The sequence below is a fragment of the Chaetomium tenue genome (genome assembly GCF_020726465.1).
Source record: "Chaetomium tenue strain MPI-SDFR-AT-0079 chromosome Unknown F5144scaffold_3, whole genome shotgun sequence".
Classification (NCBI taxonomy): domain Eukaryota; kingdom Fungi; phylum Ascomycota; class Sordariomycetes; order Sordariales; family Chaetomiaceae; genus Chaetomium; species Chaetomium tenue.
In genome coordinates, this window is record NW_027117331.1 from 454,757 (window position 1) to 471,142 (window position 16,386).

The window sequence follows — 16,386 nt, forward strand, 5'->3', positions numbered from 1 at the left end:
TGCATGTGTTTGTGCATCCGGCTACATCCACCGTTGATACCGCAGTTGAAGATCATTAGGTGACGGCTGTGCAAGGAGGAGATGACCTGCCGGGCCGCCGTGAGGTCGTCAATGTTTAGGGCTTCGTGCTGTCTACGAAAGCCGTCTTGTGTGAGAATGAGAAAATGCGGCCGTGCCGACGGGAATTTGTTCACAGTGAGGAGGTGGGTCGACCCAATCGTCGCGACTTCGTACCCGGAAACGTTGATGTCGCTCCCTGGCCGGCACCCTGGCTGTTGTGAGGACGAGTGCTTTTGTGGGTCTCTCGGGGCTTGGGGTTTAGCAGCGTGACTATCAAGTATACGAAACTCGAACTTGTCGAGGTGTTAGTGGTGGGATAGATGGTTGGTACGTCTCGTCGGCCAAATGGACCTCACCGAGATGTCCTTGTCTGAGTGAACCACGGTACGGTGATTGCGGTTGTAAAACACCATTCCCTGTTCGATAAGGCAATCGAACTGGGCGACGAGGCGATCTTCGTTTACGTTGGATTCCATGGTGTCCTATTGGAAGACTAGAGTATTGAGGATATAGTGCGTGGAACGAGATGTATCATGTAAAGCCTTGAGTTCAGACAGGCGAGGTGAGCCGCCGCGCAGCGGGCTGACGACGCCCCTTCTGTTCTTATACCGGGGCCAAATGGCGATTATTAAGGTGTCTGACGTTGGATCCGTGAGACCACAACACAGCGACCTTGCTCCTTTGCTCCACTGGGTTTGCGGTCTCTCATTCAACTCGCCGGCCGATCAAGGGTGGCCGCTCATGGCAGCCTAGAAACCTTACATGTTCCTGCGATTCATTGATCTAATTACAACTGACATTTTCAGCTTTCATTTCCCCGACTAGGAAACGGTGTGTGATTGATGTGATAAGGGGTGATGGGGCGGTTCAGCCAACCGTTTCAGCTTGTTCGTATTTCGCGGTGTTGTTGTTCTTTTTGGCCTCGAGCGAGAACCTGTTTGGAATGTTCCGAGTTCGATGGTTGCATTTTCGTTATTTTGGTATTTCTTCTTTTGGTAATTCTTCTTTTGGGTCCTTATTGAGAGATCACGCTTAAAATTACCGTGTGCCTTTGGCGGGTTTCATCGGATCCGGGGGCCATGTGATGACCCGCCAACACGGGCCCAGGCCTTAGGCCAAACGCGCTATATTCAGGTCGGCCCCATGGAAGGTCCCAACCACAAACATGAAACTTTTCAAAGTTGCCTCCAGCTGGATGCCCCTTCTTTTCCAGTTTTGCAAACGACCTAGGTACGCAGGGAAAATCCCAAACGACAAATGCTTAACGGACGTTGATCACGTATGTTTGGCACGGTAAGCACTGATGAGATGAGCACATGAGCAATTCGCGCAGTCTATTTTTGTCTGCACTCCTCCATGCAACGCGTTTGCAATCTCAACTGCGAGTCTGCAACTAGGAAGCTCCAGGAAAACACCCAGGAATTGGCTCAGCCACCGTACGGATACGTCACCAAGATGCCCCCGCCCCGACAGGATGGTTCGAATGATGACAAAACCGAGATTGCACCTTCTTCTTTCAGTCTCCCATCCGACTCACGCGAAATTGCCCAGGATCGGTCGCATGATCCGGGCGATGGTTATCGGTCGGGGCTGAAGGCGGCATCGATGGCGATACGCAACCCTTCGGAAGATGATGCCCGGATGCGCGACTTTCCGACACGCGGAAACAAGCGGTATTCGACCACCGGAGACATGGTGATGGTCGGAAAACATGATCAAAGCCTGCACGAGCCCCAACGTCGATAACCTACCAAATCGGAGGCCCAGGGCCCGGCGGAGGCTCAGGGGCCGGGGCGCCCGTGTTGGCCGGGCCGGACATCAACCTTGCGTTCCCATCAGGATATCCCCGAAAGGGCACTTGTGGCGCCAGTGCCATGGGGGGTAAACGAGTGCTGGGAGGCGGTCCGCTCGTTGGAAAGAATGGGGGTGGCGGCATGCTCCTGTCTACTGCCGCTGAGCTTCTGTCCGGCTCAACGGCGTGGTTGGTAAAGGCGGTCCCGAACTCGCTCCCGACCGGCAGCAACGGAAGCGGAAGCCCCACGGACCCTGTGCTGCTCACAACTTCCGCTTGTGCCTCCCGCGTCTTTTGCGAGATCCTGTTATCTCGTCTTGCTCGGTTGGTGTATGATCGAGCGTTGGACTGGATTGTCCGCAACCCCGCCCCCATGCACTATCGCCAGGTCAGCAGACCACACAAAGGCACAGCCAAAGGATCAGCAACCCACCAGAGCTTCGACTACCTCCCACTTCATCCCTACCCGATCTGCCAGCCCAGACCAGACATCTTTCCGCATCGTCATGTACTCGCTGGCCACCATCTCCAACCGCCGCCCGCTATAGTCATGTATTCCCCGCCGCTCAACCAGCCGCTCGTATCGTTTTCGACACGCGTTCGCCGTCTTCGTCGGGAAATGCGTTCGTTGGAGGTCGGCCCAATTTTGACCACGCGAGCGCGCTTGGATCAACGTCTTATCGTCGTCGGCCGTCCACGTTCCGTGGTTGTATATCGAATAGGGGTACTCGGCCAACGTAGCGGTTTCATCGCCAATCAGCTCTTGCCCTACCGCTTCGGCAGTCCCATTTCCCTCGTCAATTATCGGCGCTTCGAAATGTGTCTGGGCGGGTGCCGGGGGCACGGTATGGGCACTGGGGGGAGGTGGTGCGACGGGCAGCGGGGGGTATCGAATCGGGCCGGGGCCTGGGGTTCTGCTCGGTTGCTGGGCCGCAATCAGACGGTATCCGCCTCCTTGCGGCTCAGAACTCGGCGGATCGGAGACCCCCGAGGGTCTCTCCGGCCCTTGGGCGAACCGCATGTCCCGCCGGGGCGGACGCCGCGTCCTCGTCATCGCTTCGGTCACGGCCGGCCTTCTCGGTTGTCTGTTCGGATGTCGTCCTCACGCACCAAGCCAGCTTCTCAGCAAAGGCTCTGCACGGCGATGGGAAATTTCAACTCGTTCTACGTTTCAATTCGGAGGAACACAATCTCGGAGTTCTCGTGCGCTTGGCCACCACGGGCGGTCGACTGGATCGGGGCGATGAGGTAATTCTTCCCGGAGATCGGCCGCCTGGGGCAGGCAGCCGTCCCTCCGGAAGAACAGATCGCTGTGGAACCTCTTACTGCGAATCAGAGCGGCCCGGAGGTCACTGCAGAGATGCCGATGCAGAGGGCGTGGGTCTAGAGGGCGGCCGCAGGAGAAGCGGCCTGGTCCTCCCTCAGCCTCCGGGCACGTCTTCACCCACCGCTTCTCCTCTGGCCAACTTCTGAACGAGAATTGCCGTCTGTCCCTCGGCTCGGTTTGAGCAGGGCAGATATATTGTTCAGCGGGGCCCTAGATGAGGACACGAGCCTTGTTCCACCCTGGCTGCTCTGATGGCCACTTTTTTATGACGATAACATCACAGCGGTGAACGGACCTGCGAAATGCCATCGCCAGGTTGCCGCAAGAGCTGAGCAAGATACTCCTAGACAGCCCCTAAAGGGGAAAACCTCACTCTTACTTTTTCCCTGGTCAGGTGCATCAGACCGGCCATTCCAGAAGGCCCCTCGCCCACGTCGCTGGCTAGCCTGCTCATACTCCTGCAGGTCGTCTCTGGCTGCATGCCAAGTGCGCGATTCAACCAGTAGCATCTGTTCGGGACATTACAAAGCGAACCGCAGACCTGCAGCTACAGGGTTTCACGAGGTTCCATCGAACCTGTTGGCAAATGTTTGGGTCTGCACCCGGGTTGCTTCAAGTTTGTCGGTATCAGTGCTATGACACGGCAGTGTGCCGCGCAGAACACAGCGGCAACATGGCTTCCGGCCTAAAGATAGCATTCGTCCCGCGGCCGCGTCGTCTTCTCCGCGTTTTCTTCTCGATGCCGTGTGAACCACGCAAAACCATGCCAACCAAGGAGTGAAGACTGTGTATTCCCGGAAGTTTATCGCAACAAAATCGGACCGAGGTTCGGTTTCCGGTGCAAGCCAGTAGTCAACACCCCTTTTCCCGTTCCCACGTGCTACCAACAAGTGCATGGAGCCGACACCACGAACCATGATCCCCCCTTAAACATGCGTCGACCCCTGCCCAACTCTACCCTCTCACTGCCAGTCCTCCTCAGTCTCACCAAGGCTGGACGACCCCATCCGCCGCCGCCCGCCGGTAAGCCAGCTAGCCTCCCGCTTCCTCAGCTCCCGCCCCGCCTCAATCTCCACATCCATCTTGACCCTCACCCAGTCGCGGTACCCCCGCAGCCGCATCATATCCACCTGCCGCGCGATCTCGGCGCTGCTCAAGCCCCTCATCGACAAGCTCGCCCCAGCACCAGGACCACCAGGACCATCACCACCACCACTACCACCAGCCCCATTCCCACCCCCAGAGACAGACCCCTCCCTCTCCCTCCCCCTCCCCTCTCCTCCACCCAACCCATCACCCCCCATCCCCATCCCCATCCCCGCCTCAACCCCAGCGTCAACACCAGCCCACACAAACGCCCGCTCCACCTCGTAGTTGACCGGCCGCTCAAACCGATAGGCCGTGTGCTGTGTCATGGCGCGCACGCGGGCCAGGCAGGCGGCGTCGATGGAGCGGAGGAAGAGGTCGGGGGGTGTGCTGCTGGTGTCGGTGGGTCGGGAGGAGGTGCGTCGGGTGGAGGTGCGTCGGGTGTCGATGGGTCGGGTGTCGATGGGTCTGGTGGGGGGGTTGTTGTGGGGGTTGCGGTTGCGGTTGTTGGGAGGGTAGGGGGTGGGGGGGTAGGTCGGGTTGTTGCGGCGGGTGTTGGGAGGGTTGTTGTCGTGGGGGGGGTAGGGGTAGGAGCTGTGGGGGTTGGGGTGGAAGTGGTGGGTGTATGAGTCGTAGGGGTCGGATGGGTTGTAGGGGTTGGGTGCGTCGTAGCGGTTGGGTTGGTTGTACAGGTTGGGTGGGCTGTACGGGCTGGGGTTGTAATTGTCGTTGCGGGGGTTGAACGAGTTGAACGAGTTGAAGGGGTCGTCGGTGATGACGCTGTCGTAGGACGGGGAAGGGATGGCGGTGTTGGCGGCGAAGGTTACGGGAGGGAGTTTGTGCGAGTGGAAGGGGCTGGGTGGGTTGCCGGCGGCGGTGGTGGTGGTGGCATTGCCCCGTCGGTAGTGGATGGTGGTGTGCAGTTGGATGAGGAGTGGCTGGTTGGAGTGGAAGGACATCATGTTGGCGATGTTGAGCTGGGTTGACTGTTTTCAATGTAAAAGGTGCTCCACGGTTCGTGGCTGCGCGGGCGTGGGATGGGTTGAGGGGGACTGTTGGGAAAGGGGCGGCGGATCGCGGTTTTGGTCATTTTGGGCTTTGGTGCTGCTGGATGAAAGGCCATTGGCAGTTGCATGTAAAGATTGTTTGTGCTCCATCTACCCTTTATGGGCCTGCGTTGTTGAATATGTAAAGGAACTCTGCCGAAGGGCTTCAATCCTTTAGCGACTCGGAAATGGGCTGACCAGTCGTGCATATCGCAGTGAAAGACGCGCATCACAAAGTATGATCGCAAAGTATGATCACAAAGTCTGGTCGTCGAATCCACGACGTTGACCTTCATATCAAATTATCGCCCAATTGCTTTCAGCGGCACATCCAGCATTGAGAGAATGGGTGTGATAGAGTTTCTCGCGGCCCTTGAACTGATCTGGCAGCACTTACGGTCCCGACAGTCACCACACATGCCCGTTCCTGACGACTTCGAGATGGCACCAATAGGAAGATAAAGATAAAGAGTTTTGTCGTTTCATTTCTCTTGAATACTGTCCATATCCCAACTAGGACAACAGCAGATACCACCACCACGGGGGCGGGGGACCAAAAATGTCAATGTTCATCCCGACCAAGGTCAAATCAATTGGTCAAACGCAAGGCGGGCGTGGGACGAATCATTACTAGACATGTCTTCCAGTTCCGTGCCCTCCCATCTCCCAGCTCGCATACTCGCAGGACAACCGCCATGTGCACGCTAGAAACCTAGGTAGATACTCTGTGCCACTACGCTAGCAATGATAACTCTTACGCCCCGGGGCTGGTTGGAGATTAGGTGGACGATGCTCGCGAATACCTTACTTTGGCCCCGGGACTCCTGGTTCACGACGTTCTTTGTTTATTAGAGCTAATTATAGCCTTATACGAGACCATAGACGATGTTTTTATCACGGTCGAGGTAATGGTGGAACACCACACAATCTAGGGTTGCTGTAAAACCAGCCAGTTCCTGTTGCTAGTTCTGTGGAATTCCATTTCCAACACTCATCAGCCTTGACGAGATCCTATCATACCAACCCAGTCACCATTCTACAGCCCATCATATCGGCAAGCAGCAACGGAAGCACCAGGCGCCATGGCTACACGACCGAGTTTACCTTACTATGCGCCAGACGAAATCCTCCCATCACCCATACCGAGTGTGGAGGAGATACTCGCTTCGCCCTGTCTATTTCCGCCTCACTTTTGCGACCATTCCCTTCACCGCGTTGGCGACCACTTTATGGTCAAACACGGAAGGTCAACCGGCGCTCTCCTTCAAGAGGGCGAGAACATGCTTTTTGTTGAGCAGTCGACAAGTGTGCTGCTCGTTCCGAAGGTCTACGCAATCTTCAGCGATGAGAAAACGAACAAGGACTTCCTTGTCATGGAGTACATTTCTGGAAAACCGCTCGCCGATATATGGCGTAATGCCCTTCCTTCCCATAAGGAAAATATCACTTCACAGTTTCGCCGTGGGCTCGATGAGTTGCGTAGCATCCCTTCCCCGGGCTACTATGGCGGCATCTGGAGGCAGCCAATCCGAGATTCCAACTTTCGGAATAAAACCCTGAAAGGGCCATGCGAGGATCCAGCAATCTCGGGACCTCACGAAACGGAAGAGCAGTGGATTGACGCTATGTGGCTCTGCGTCAAAATGATGAAGGATCGACGGTGGTTAAACCAGCTTCCGCGTATTCGCAAGGATTATCACGTTGTTTTCAAGGGGGAGTACAAGCCTGTATTTACTCATGCCGACTTATCCCTAGACAACGTCATGCTCCGAGACGACGGTGTCGTTGTCGTCATTGATTGGGAGAGGTCTGGGTGGTATCCAAGCTATTGGGAGTATTGTAGTGCGCGGATGCGCGATGAGCCCTGGACGGAGGAGCTCTCGATGATGTTGGACGAGTACATTTCTCTCGTCGCTTGGATTAAGCAGCACCAAGAGGAGATATACTGATAGAACTCCGCAATGGAGTTTCCAGACCCCCCTTGTGGATATATACTTTAGAAATGCGATACACCTACAGGCTCGTTAAAGCTTTGGCTTTATATGCCCAGGCTTGGTTTCCGTGAAAATCGCGTGGTAGAAGTCAGCTTCTGATTTGTAGGTGTGAATTATTACTCCAAACCACGTGTCTACAAGGAAACACCGCTGTTAAAACCACTGTGGTTAGACTTTAGTGCGAACCAGATGGATGTGATGTCGAGGCTGGGCCTTGGATCCATACCACATGCCGTTGTTCGCATTCTTACTGTTACTACAAAGAGCCAGTCCAGGTCTTTGGTGGGGTAGCCAGATGCAAGTCATGCTTGATACCGGCAGATATATCCAAGTACGCTTCTATGTGCTCCATAAAAGCCGTAAAGTGATGTCAAACTGAACTAGCAGTTACATATCTGAAGAGGACCACGCATGGAGACCCGACTGAGTTAGCCTTGGCGATTTATGACAACGGGCTCTAAATTTTCCTTGCTTGCTAGGCTACCTCAGCAATTACTTTGCGGTGGCTCATGTTGTCTGAGGGTACCCCAACTAGGTACGGTACGATACTGGTCCATCCTGGTCGCGAATGCCTCGCCGTTCCACAAATCCTCGCCGTGTAGTGAGGTTGTTCTATGAGGCAAGCCAACCTGTTCTATGGTAAAACTCGCCGCTACGGTGCCTGCGATGGCGGCCTCGGTAAGGTCGGAGGTAATGCTGAAGGTGACTGCGAAGGCACCAAGAAACGCGTTCCCTGCGCCAGTGACATCCACAACACGAGATAACTCGTGGAGTGCTGGAAACCATCGGACAGGGTATGAACGAGCAGCAACCATGCAACCGTGCTCGCCGCAGCGAACTACTGCAGTGCCATCTCCATTTCTTCCAATGCCGGATTCCAAGACTCGTAACGCCAGCTGTTCGATACGTTTGCAGTCAAATTCGGCTGGTGGTCCATCTCCGGCGTCGGCGTCAAAAGTAGCCAAGAATTCCAAGTGGTTGGGCGAATACACGTCGACCAACTTGGCTGTCCGTAGATGGGCTTCCTGGTTTTCTAAAATGCAGGAAGCAGGAGCTGGCTCCCAAACAACGAGTGGCTGCGAGGTGGCCCCGGCAGAAACACGGATCTCGTCAAGTTCCGTTACAAACGTGGTCAGAAGCTCCGGAGAAGCCAGGAAGTGGAAGGCCTTTGAGCGGAGCAGCGATGAGCCGGTGAGGTCGGCCGGTGTGGGCTGGAGCGGAGGTGTGGTGTACTCGAACGTTCTCTCTAGGCCCCACGAATGTCAGTATGTCCCAATTACATATACAGGGTCTTTCCGGTCAACCTTTGAAGCCTTCCCCGGAATATTTGAGCAGACCTCGAGCGGACAGTCTCGAGGGATCTCTCGTGATTTTCACGGTGATACCCCAATTCATGAAATCTCGTTCCACGAAATTGGGAAAGTCACTGCCTTCTAAGACATGGCAGCCGACCCTTTCCGGGCGAGCCGCTCCCAGATGAGTCATGCGCGCGCCGAGTGTGCCTAGACGGTGTAAGAGTGTAAGTAGGCTGGCGGCCATTCCCGAAATGAAGAAAGCTTACTATACAACCCCGAGCCACCAGCAACGTTGCACAGGACCTTTCCGTTGGAAAAGTGAATCTCGTCTAGGATCACCATGCCCAAGGAGACAAAGACGGGATCATCATCCTCTGCCGGCTTGGAAGAATGAGAACTCATTGTGTCGAAGGTGGCCGAGACTGGGTGTCGAACGTGCCGTGCTTCGTTGTCTGCTATGGGGAACCTGGTTACTGTTGACGTTGGCATGCGACGACTTCGAGAAGAGGGCGGGGCTGTGGGACAAGTCGTAGGATGTCGGCGTCTTGTTTTTCCTCGGCCGGAACAGAAAGGGCCCAGTGGTAATATGCCTACGTACATCCTACGCACCCGGTAGGGAAGGTAAATAGCATCATCCGTATGGACTTGTTCAGATCGAAGATTACCTTGTGGGCTGAGTCAGCAACAACAGGCAAGTACGGGTAAGTAAGGGCTACAAGGTTGTTACCAAGGCCTCTCTGTTTCATTTTCAATGCCAGTGTTCACTTGCCCTCTCCAACTTCCTCTTCATTGGCGCAGCCATCGCCTTCTGCCGACTGCGTTATTACACACCTTGAGGATCACTACCTCACCCATACATTACTATCCCACCGAAAAAACCACGGCCTACGCATCCGCCCATACCAAACAACCAACTCAGTTACACATTATGGCAACAGCACCAGCTTTACCCGTGCCCGACGGCTCGCCTCGCGGTGAATCAGCCTTCAAGAACACTGTGATTATCAGCATGCTGGGCGGGCCGGGATCAGGGAAAGGAACACAATGCAAGATGCTATCACAGAGATTCGACTTCACTCACATCAGCATCGGAGATGTGCTACGGCAGGAGATCAACCGCCCAGGCAGTCAGTACGCGGATATCCTTCGGGAAAACATACTTGCTGGAAAGATTGGCGCCAAGGAAATGACCGTTTCCATCTTGAGGGATGAGATGCTGCGATGGGTAGCAAAGGGGACACGTTGTTTCGTCCTCGATGGTAGGTTTGTTCTGCGTGTGATTAAGAGCAGCTCGAGTGTTAAAGCTAACTTTACCGTCCCCTGAGGCTTCCCACGCAGCAAGGTGCAGTGCGACTACTTTGAGCAATTGATCGGCCCCATCGCCCTCCTGATCGTTCTCGACTGCCCAGAAGCCACCATGATGGCGCGCCTCGCGGTGGCTGATCGTAATCGCTTTGACGACAACACGACTGGTATCAGAAAGCGTATTGAAACGTTCCAAAAGACGACCTCAGAAGTGATTGATGAGTTCCGAGGCCGGGGCAAACTGTACAGCGTCAACTCGGACCAGGAGCCTGGGGTCGTTGTGCTCGAGCTGGAAGCCATTTTAGACGGTCTGGTCAATAAGCGAACAGGTTTGTGTTTGGATATTTGAGTCTCTGCGAGCATGGTGGCCCTAGCTCACATTAATAGCAGATTCCGTGCTAAGCGGAGTGCCAGAGCCTCTTGCACCATCCTTGGGCAAGCCAAACTAGAGGAGGGGTATCCAAGACCTCTTTTGTGCAAAGGCAGCAGCTCCTGGGGGGAAAGGAGACGGCAGTGGAGGATGAATAGACAGGGGATGGTTCGCAATGTGTTGAGGGAGAGGTGATTCGGATAAGCCGTCAGGTACACTGGAGGATCGAGATTGAGGGTGTAATCTCCCATCATTCATCAGGTTTTGCCTCCCTACGCACCTTTCCCCCACCGTTCCAATACCTACAGCAACCTTTCTGCCAGAGTTTCGACCGCTCGTCAAATGACTCCAGCATCATGTCATACTCCTCTCCAAATGTATCCATGATTGCCTCCTCTGGTGGGCCAGCACCGACCACAGCCACTAACTCGGCGGTTTGCACCTGATCCCAATCCCATAACATGTACGCGCACTCTCGAAACTACGCATGCTCCATGACGGACTCCACCGCAGGAAGTTAGGAACCCCACGATGGGCGGCAGACCAGGTTTCATAGGGGCCTCTATCTAACTCACCGCCGCCCCGAGCCGACGCCACCGGTAGAAGCTCCTCTTAGGTGAACTCCTCTACAATCCTGTCCTCATCAGGGATGGTCCTACTCTAGGGTCCCGCCGCTTGGGGAATTGACGCGTCGCATTTGCCACATGCCGACGACAACAAGCGCTCTTTAGCTTCGTACGAGTTCGCATTCACCCCTTATAACCCCGGATTAGAACCCAAACTGATACATACGACCATAGGCGCCAGAATACACGGGATCCCGTCCGCTCTCCCCTAGTTAAATTCGCGACCGCTGAACTAGTAGTTGGGTCGGTGACGACCAGCGAATCCTCGGTGTTGTATGTTTTTTTGCTGGCATTTCTCTCTTTTGTTGTGGAATATTCGGTGATAATGAGCCCGAGGTGGCGAGGTAGATTTGGACGAGGGAGTTGCAGGTTGGTGTTGTTCAGGGGGGGATTGGCCGAGGGGTTGGGAGTTTGGCGGACGTCTACCTATTCTGAGAGCTTGTTTGTTGCGTGAAGTCTTGTTGGCGAGATGTGGGGCTTTTCTTGGTTTGGTAACAACTGCTAGAAAATGGTCAAGGAGGATTGAGGATGGGAGATTGATGATGCCTTGAAGCTGCCTGGATGGTCAATGGTTCTAATATCTCGCCTTGATAGGTAACTAGAGAGTTATATATATGGGCCCGTAAAACAACCTTGTTAGATGTCATTGTCGTGAACCCGCGCCGTGATTTGCCCCTTGCTTCAATCCAACTGCCTTACTGTGTATCACAAATCATTGCCCGCCCCTTGAACATTACAATACACCTCATCAAAGACCCTCTTCTCCCACATCACGAACTCCTCAAACGTGCCCGCCTCAACCCCCAACTTCTTGGCGGCCTCCCTCGCATCTACAGGTAATCGATACTGAGTAGATCATCCAGTGACCAGCTCACTTCTCAGCCCGGGTAGTATTTTGTCGCCATGGGCCCCAAGATGCTTCTGCAGTTGCTTAATGGTCTCCTTGATGCGGCCGGCATCGTCGCGACTTGCCGGGTTCGCCAAAACCTGTCTCACCCGCGCCTCCAGTTTCGTCAGCCCATCCGAGGGCTCACAAAGACTGCTTGCGATGGCTCTTCTGGCGCCCTCTTCCGAGTAGGTGGCAAAATAGCCCGTCTCGTGCATCGCCGAGAGCATGGCCACGCCCGACTCCAAGAGGTAAACCGGGTTCTCATCCACCTCGCACCACACGGGGACGATGTCGACCGTGTAGGTGCGGACGCGAGCCATGAATTCCGGAGAAGTGCTACTTTGCAACACCGAGATGTTGGAAAGAAGCAAGTGTGATATTTTCCGCTTGATAGGCGCACAGTTGTAACGCACGGCAGCATGGAGGATCTTGAACAGCGCACCGGCCATTACCCAAGGTCTAGTCATCTCGAGCCTCACGTTTGAGTCTTCGGCGAGGTCCCTGATGGCGACTTTGAACTCTTGCTCGAGGTCCTTGATAATGATGTCGATCCCGTCCATCTTCTCGTCGATAGCAACCTGCCACCCTTCAACAAGGATCCGGGCTACCATGGCAGCAGCGCGGGCATTATCGTCAGCTACGAGGCCAACCAGAGTTTCGAAACAGCAGGGTCCTATCCTGCGAATGTACTCCCAGTTTCCGTCTTTGATCTCTTGGGTGATTTCTTTCTTGATCCTCTCAAGGAAATCATCCAGCTGCTGGTAGGCAGCCTCCTCGGCAGAGGGGCTACCGCCATTGTCCTTGATCACGTTTCGTAACGTGAGAGACCAGATACTAGACAGGGCAATCGCCAGCTTCTCTCGCTCTTTGCCGCGGTCGTCCATCTTGCTCCCCTGAATGGCGGCCGACATGAGCTCCAATGCGAGCTTGGCCATTAGGTTCGCCTTGTCCATCGCCCCTTGGCGAAAGAAGCCTTCGAATTCCCTGGCGCGGTTCGTTACGAGTTCCTGTGCCATGTTGTCGTTGAAGTCCTCGGCGAACATGCCCTTTAGAGCGTCGACCCAGCTTCGCGAGAGCATTTGTACTATGGTTGCATCTCCATCCTCAATGGCGTCGCTCAGAATTCGCACAGCTGCCGACACAATCAAGTCGAGCTTGGCGGTAGCGGAGCTGGTGGCGTGAAAGGCTTCGTCGTCTCGCCGTCGTTCCGTTTCACGAACTCGGGACCAAACCAAGAAGTTCAGAATGGGGGCAACGCAAGACGCCAGAAGGGCTGTCTTGAACCTACTCCTTTCAGGACGAGGAGCAGGTGCGTTGCCGTTTCGGATATCCTCTTCTCTCTCCATGTCTTTTCTCGCCTGCTTGACGAGGGCCTGAAACGCCATGGCAGAAAAGTCAGTGTGGAATCGGATGCTTGTCAGGTTCTTATTCTGAATCGCGGTCTTGAAGAGGGCCACTTTCATATCGATGTGTTGTTGGATCTTCTTATCGTTCCCAACAGCGACCTGCGCGAGGAAATGGCTGCCGTACCGCCCGATGGCATCCCATATGAAGGGATCTTTTGATGCCGGTGATGATGTGGGTGGAGGCTCAAACTCCTTTGTGTAACGTGTGGCACCGTATTCCCGCAGCAAATCCTCAACGTCTCGGTTTCGGTTGCGTAGAGCGGCGTCGAGGGCTGTTCCGAACTGACCTCTTTCTGCGTTTACCTCGGCGCGTTGCTCCAACAGAAACTTGACGACTTGGATTCTTTCGTTGGAGCTGGTGCATATGTGTGCGCCCGCGACGGCGGCCTGCAGAGGCGTGGTCTTGTTTGCTGTACGGTTGTTGACATCGAAACCGGCATCGACTAGTTTTGCGACGACCCCTACCGAGCTGTAGTATGCCGCTTGATGGAGCGCTGTGCCGTGCTCATATGTCCCGTGGTCCTTCTTAAGCTTTCGACGTGCCAGGATGGCGGCGACACACTCTTCAGAGTCTCCTGAAATAGCCGCACCGAGAGGAGTTTGTCTGTGTTGTCCACTTATGGCGTTGACTTTTGCGCCGTGTTCCAAAAGTACCCGGGTGACCTCGGCGTGGCCGCAAGCGCAAGCCTGTGCCAGAGGAGAAAGGGAATTTCTATTCGTCTCTGTCTTGGCTCTCCTCTTCAGGAGAAGCCTAGCGAGCTCGGGGTTCCCATATTCAGCCACGTAGCTGAGCGGGGTCCTCGCTTCTTTATCGGCAGCATTGACCTCGCATCCGAAGTCTAGAAGTGTCTTTGCCATGTCTTTGGCAAGACCGTCCTGGCGACATACGGCCCAGTGTAGAGCCGTCCATCCGTTTCTGTCTTTAGTCCGGTAATCGAAACACCCCGCGCGTTTGAGGACGGGAATAAAATCAGGACTACCCATGTGACTGACAATATGGGTGATGGTGAGGTCCTTGGGAAAAAGCCTACCTCGCGCCATAGTGTGGACTTGGAAGGATAGCTCGAGGTTCTGTGGATGCTCTGCAAGGCGGCGAAGGAGTTTCGAAATGACCTCCGGATTAACTCGTGAGAGGTAACTGGGCCAAGCAGAGGACGCGTATCTCAAGAGTAAATTGTCGCGAACGAGCTCGTCCAGTACTTCCTTTTCTTTCCATCTGTGATCGAAAACGGGCCCGCCGGAAAAGTCTGGAAAAAGGAGGTACGAAATGCAGCTCGCAGCCATCCGTCCGTTGGCCTTTCGCAGCAATTCGTTCTTGGACCGCAGATACTCGCCCACTGTAGGGTGTGATAAATGGACATCCCCCCTTTGGTTGCGCGTAACAGTCCGCAACAAACGTTGATGATGTGGTCCACACTGTCCAGTTTAACTTCCTGCTCTAATCTTTCTGCCTCATCACTGATTGCGAGTGCGTGTCTGAGCTGGAGAGTCCTAAGAGCCGAGGGAGAAAATGCGACGGCAGCCAAGGCTCTGTGAGCTAGCCCGTCTTGATTCGAATTGTGGCGGTTGATCAGGTCGATGATTCCGTCATAGGCGGCAAAAAGGGCGGACTGGCCTTCACCACCTGATCTGAAGCGGGAAAGCTTTTCCTTGAGGACCCTAACTGTCTCTGTTCCAGTTGCCAGGATGTCCATGTAGACCCTAGCTAGCAGGAACCTTTGGCTGGTTAGCAACTGCTCCGCCTCTGGGATAAATTTATTGTTACTTACGATCCGTTTGACTTGGCGGCTATTTCCTGGATGACCTGCTGCTCCAGATGCTGATTGCGGGACAGCACATGGCTCAGCTCCAGAAGTCTGGCTCCCAGGTACCTTTCGATATCCGCGTTACTGGCCCTCACATCACGAGAGGTGCACGTGTCCAGAACAAGTTGCGGCACAGCCGTGTCTGTTCTGCAGGTAGCGAATATGCGCACGTCGAGCTTTGCTTGCGTGTGGATGAGTGAGGATATGAAGTGCCTGCTCTCAACAGGACATTCGTCCAGGGCATCGAGTACAACGAACACATGGTCGTACCAGGCCGCTGTCTCACGAAATGCATCCATAATGTCGCTGAAACCGGGCTGGCGAATGCTTCCCTGTAGGAGGTGAGCATCATAGAGTTTTCGAGAAGGCGCGAAGAACGGCATGGCATCTTCCGTAGCCGGCAGATTTGATAGGAGTTGACCAAGAATGTTTCTGAAGATGCCTTCTTGGCTCTGGATGACGGCGTCCGCTGAGGAAGACTGGACAGTCAGTTCCCTGAAGTATATGTATGCAATCCCCACTCTGGGCCGATCGGAGCCGACAGGGCGGCGTTGTCCATGCAGATTGCTGACGACATCTGAGGTCAGGAGAGTTTTGCCAGCGCCGGGACCTCCAGTACAGAAGAGGATTCTGGACTTGGTGTCCAGCCACTCATTGTACTCTGGGCACTCGAGAAACCAAGTGCAGGTCATGGGCGCTCTCTGGCTGCAGTATAGCTGCTGTTCGTCGGCATAATTCTTAGATACAAGCCATTCTACAACTCGACTCCGACGCTCCAGAACGTCCCTGGGACAATGTTAGTGGGAAAACAGTCGCGGGCGATAGGAAGAAACCAGAATGTACGAACTTGTCCTCGATCTGGGCCATGTTAGATTCGCTCGGCGGATCGGGGATGATCTTTTAGGGGAAGGTTTTATCGGTGACAAGACAGGCCAAATTATGGCTTTGGCGATACTCCAACAAGACTGGATGTTGGACGTGAATCTCGGGGGTCGCTTGATGATGGCGAAATCAAGATACCTAATTATACAAGACTCGAAAAATTCTGATGGTCGGTGCTGAGAGTGCCATGTTCCCGGTGTCATGTTGCTGCTCCAACCTCCAGATTGGGTGTTAGGCGGGATGCAGGGGTTGTGAAATTGTGGTGGGAGAGCTGAACCTGGACGCCCGAAAGGTGCCTGGACTCTGCATTCGACGACACGTAGCGATAAATGTAACTTTGCCTTGTCACCGCCACAACAAGGAAGGGACGTGGCTGCCCCGAGCTGCCCTGCTAACCTGCCGCATTCACGGCAAACTCAGAAGGGGCCAGTATGGAAGGCAGGGCTGCAAGAGGCTGAGAGGCATGGAAAGGACGGCGATACCGGCATGCCCAGGAAAAGGAC

The 16,386-nt window shown here is 54.7% G+C and overlaps 6 protein-coding genes across 6 annotated transcripts; 2 read left to right on the forward strand and 4 right to left on the reverse strand.

Annotated features, from left to right (window-relative positions):
- Positions 1 to 1,807: 1,807 nt before the first annotated feature.
- Positions 1,808 to 2,873, reverse strand: F5144DRAFT_487497 (uncharacterized protein; the record flags this gene model as incomplete). The annotated part of the gene is made up of 2 exons (XM_066785614.1): positions 1,808 to 2,230; positions 2,286 to 2,873. 2 exons carry the CDS (start codon positions 2,871 to 2,873, stop codon positions 1,808 to 1,810), a joined length of 1,011 nt encoding a protein of 336 aa, XP_066644186.1.
- A 770-nt stretch (positions 2,874 to 3,643) lies between these two features.
- F5144DRAFT_644176 (uncharacterized protein) lies at positions 3,644 to 5,505 on the reverse strand. The gene has a single exon (XM_066792839.1). It carries the CDS (start codon positions 5,225 to 5,227, stop codon positions 4,142 to 4,144), a length of 1,086 nt encoding a protein of 361 aa, XP_066644187.1. The 5' UTR covers positions 5,228 to 5,505; the 3' UTR covers positions 3,644 to 4,141.
- An 888-nt stretch (positions 5,506 to 6,393) lies between these two features.
- Positions 6,394 to 7,260, forward strand: F5144DRAFT_600682 (kinase-like domain-containing protein; the record flags this gene model as incomplete). Its single annotated transcript, XM_066791090.1, has 1 exon — positions 6,394 to 7,260. One exon carries the CDS (start codon positions 6,394 to 6,396, stop codon positions 7,258 to 7,260), a length of 867 nt encoding a protein of 288 aa, XP_066644188.1.
- A 520-nt stretch (positions 7,261 to 7,780) lies between these two features.
- Positions 7,781 to 9,002, reverse strand: F5144DRAFT_591220 (Ribokinase-like protein; the record flags this gene model as incomplete). The annotated part of the gene is made up of 4 exons (XM_066790241.1): positions 7,781 to 7,800; positions 7,832 to 8,338; positions 8,610 to 8,807; positions 8,945 to 9,002. 4 exons carry the CDS (start codon positions 9,000 to 9,002, stop codon positions 7,781 to 7,783), a joined length of 783 nt encoding a protein of 260 aa, XP_066644189.1.
- A 607-nt stretch (positions 9,003 to 9,609) lies between these two features.
- Positions 9,610 to 10,254, forward strand: F5144DRAFT_644191 (adenylate kinase-domain-containing protein; the record flags this gene model as incomplete). Its single annotated transcript, XM_066792840.1, has 2 exons — positions 9,610 to 9,859; positions 9,926 to 10,254. 2 exons carry the CDS (start codon positions 9,610 to 9,612, stop codon positions 10,252 to 10,254), a joined length of 579 nt encoding a protein of 192 aa, XP_066644190.1.
- A 1,352-nt stretch (positions 10,255 to 11,606) lies between these two features.
- Positions 11,607 to 16,368, reverse strand: F5144DRAFT_628016 (uncharacterized protein; the record flags this gene model as incomplete). Its single annotated transcript, XM_066792316.1, has 5 exons — positions 15,849 to 16,368; positions 14,966 to 15,787; positions 14,594 to 14,912; positions 11,777 to 14,525; positions 11,607 to 11,731 (listed from the first exon to the last, which is right to left on the reverse strand). The coding sequence occupies exons 1-5, from the start codon at positions 15,866 to 15,868 to the stop codon at positions 11,607 to 11,609; spliced, it is 4,035 nt and encodes a 1,344-aa protein (XP_066644191.1). The 5' UTR covers positions 15,869 to 16,368.
- Between the last annotated feature and the right edge of the window lie 18 nt (positions 16,369 to 16,386).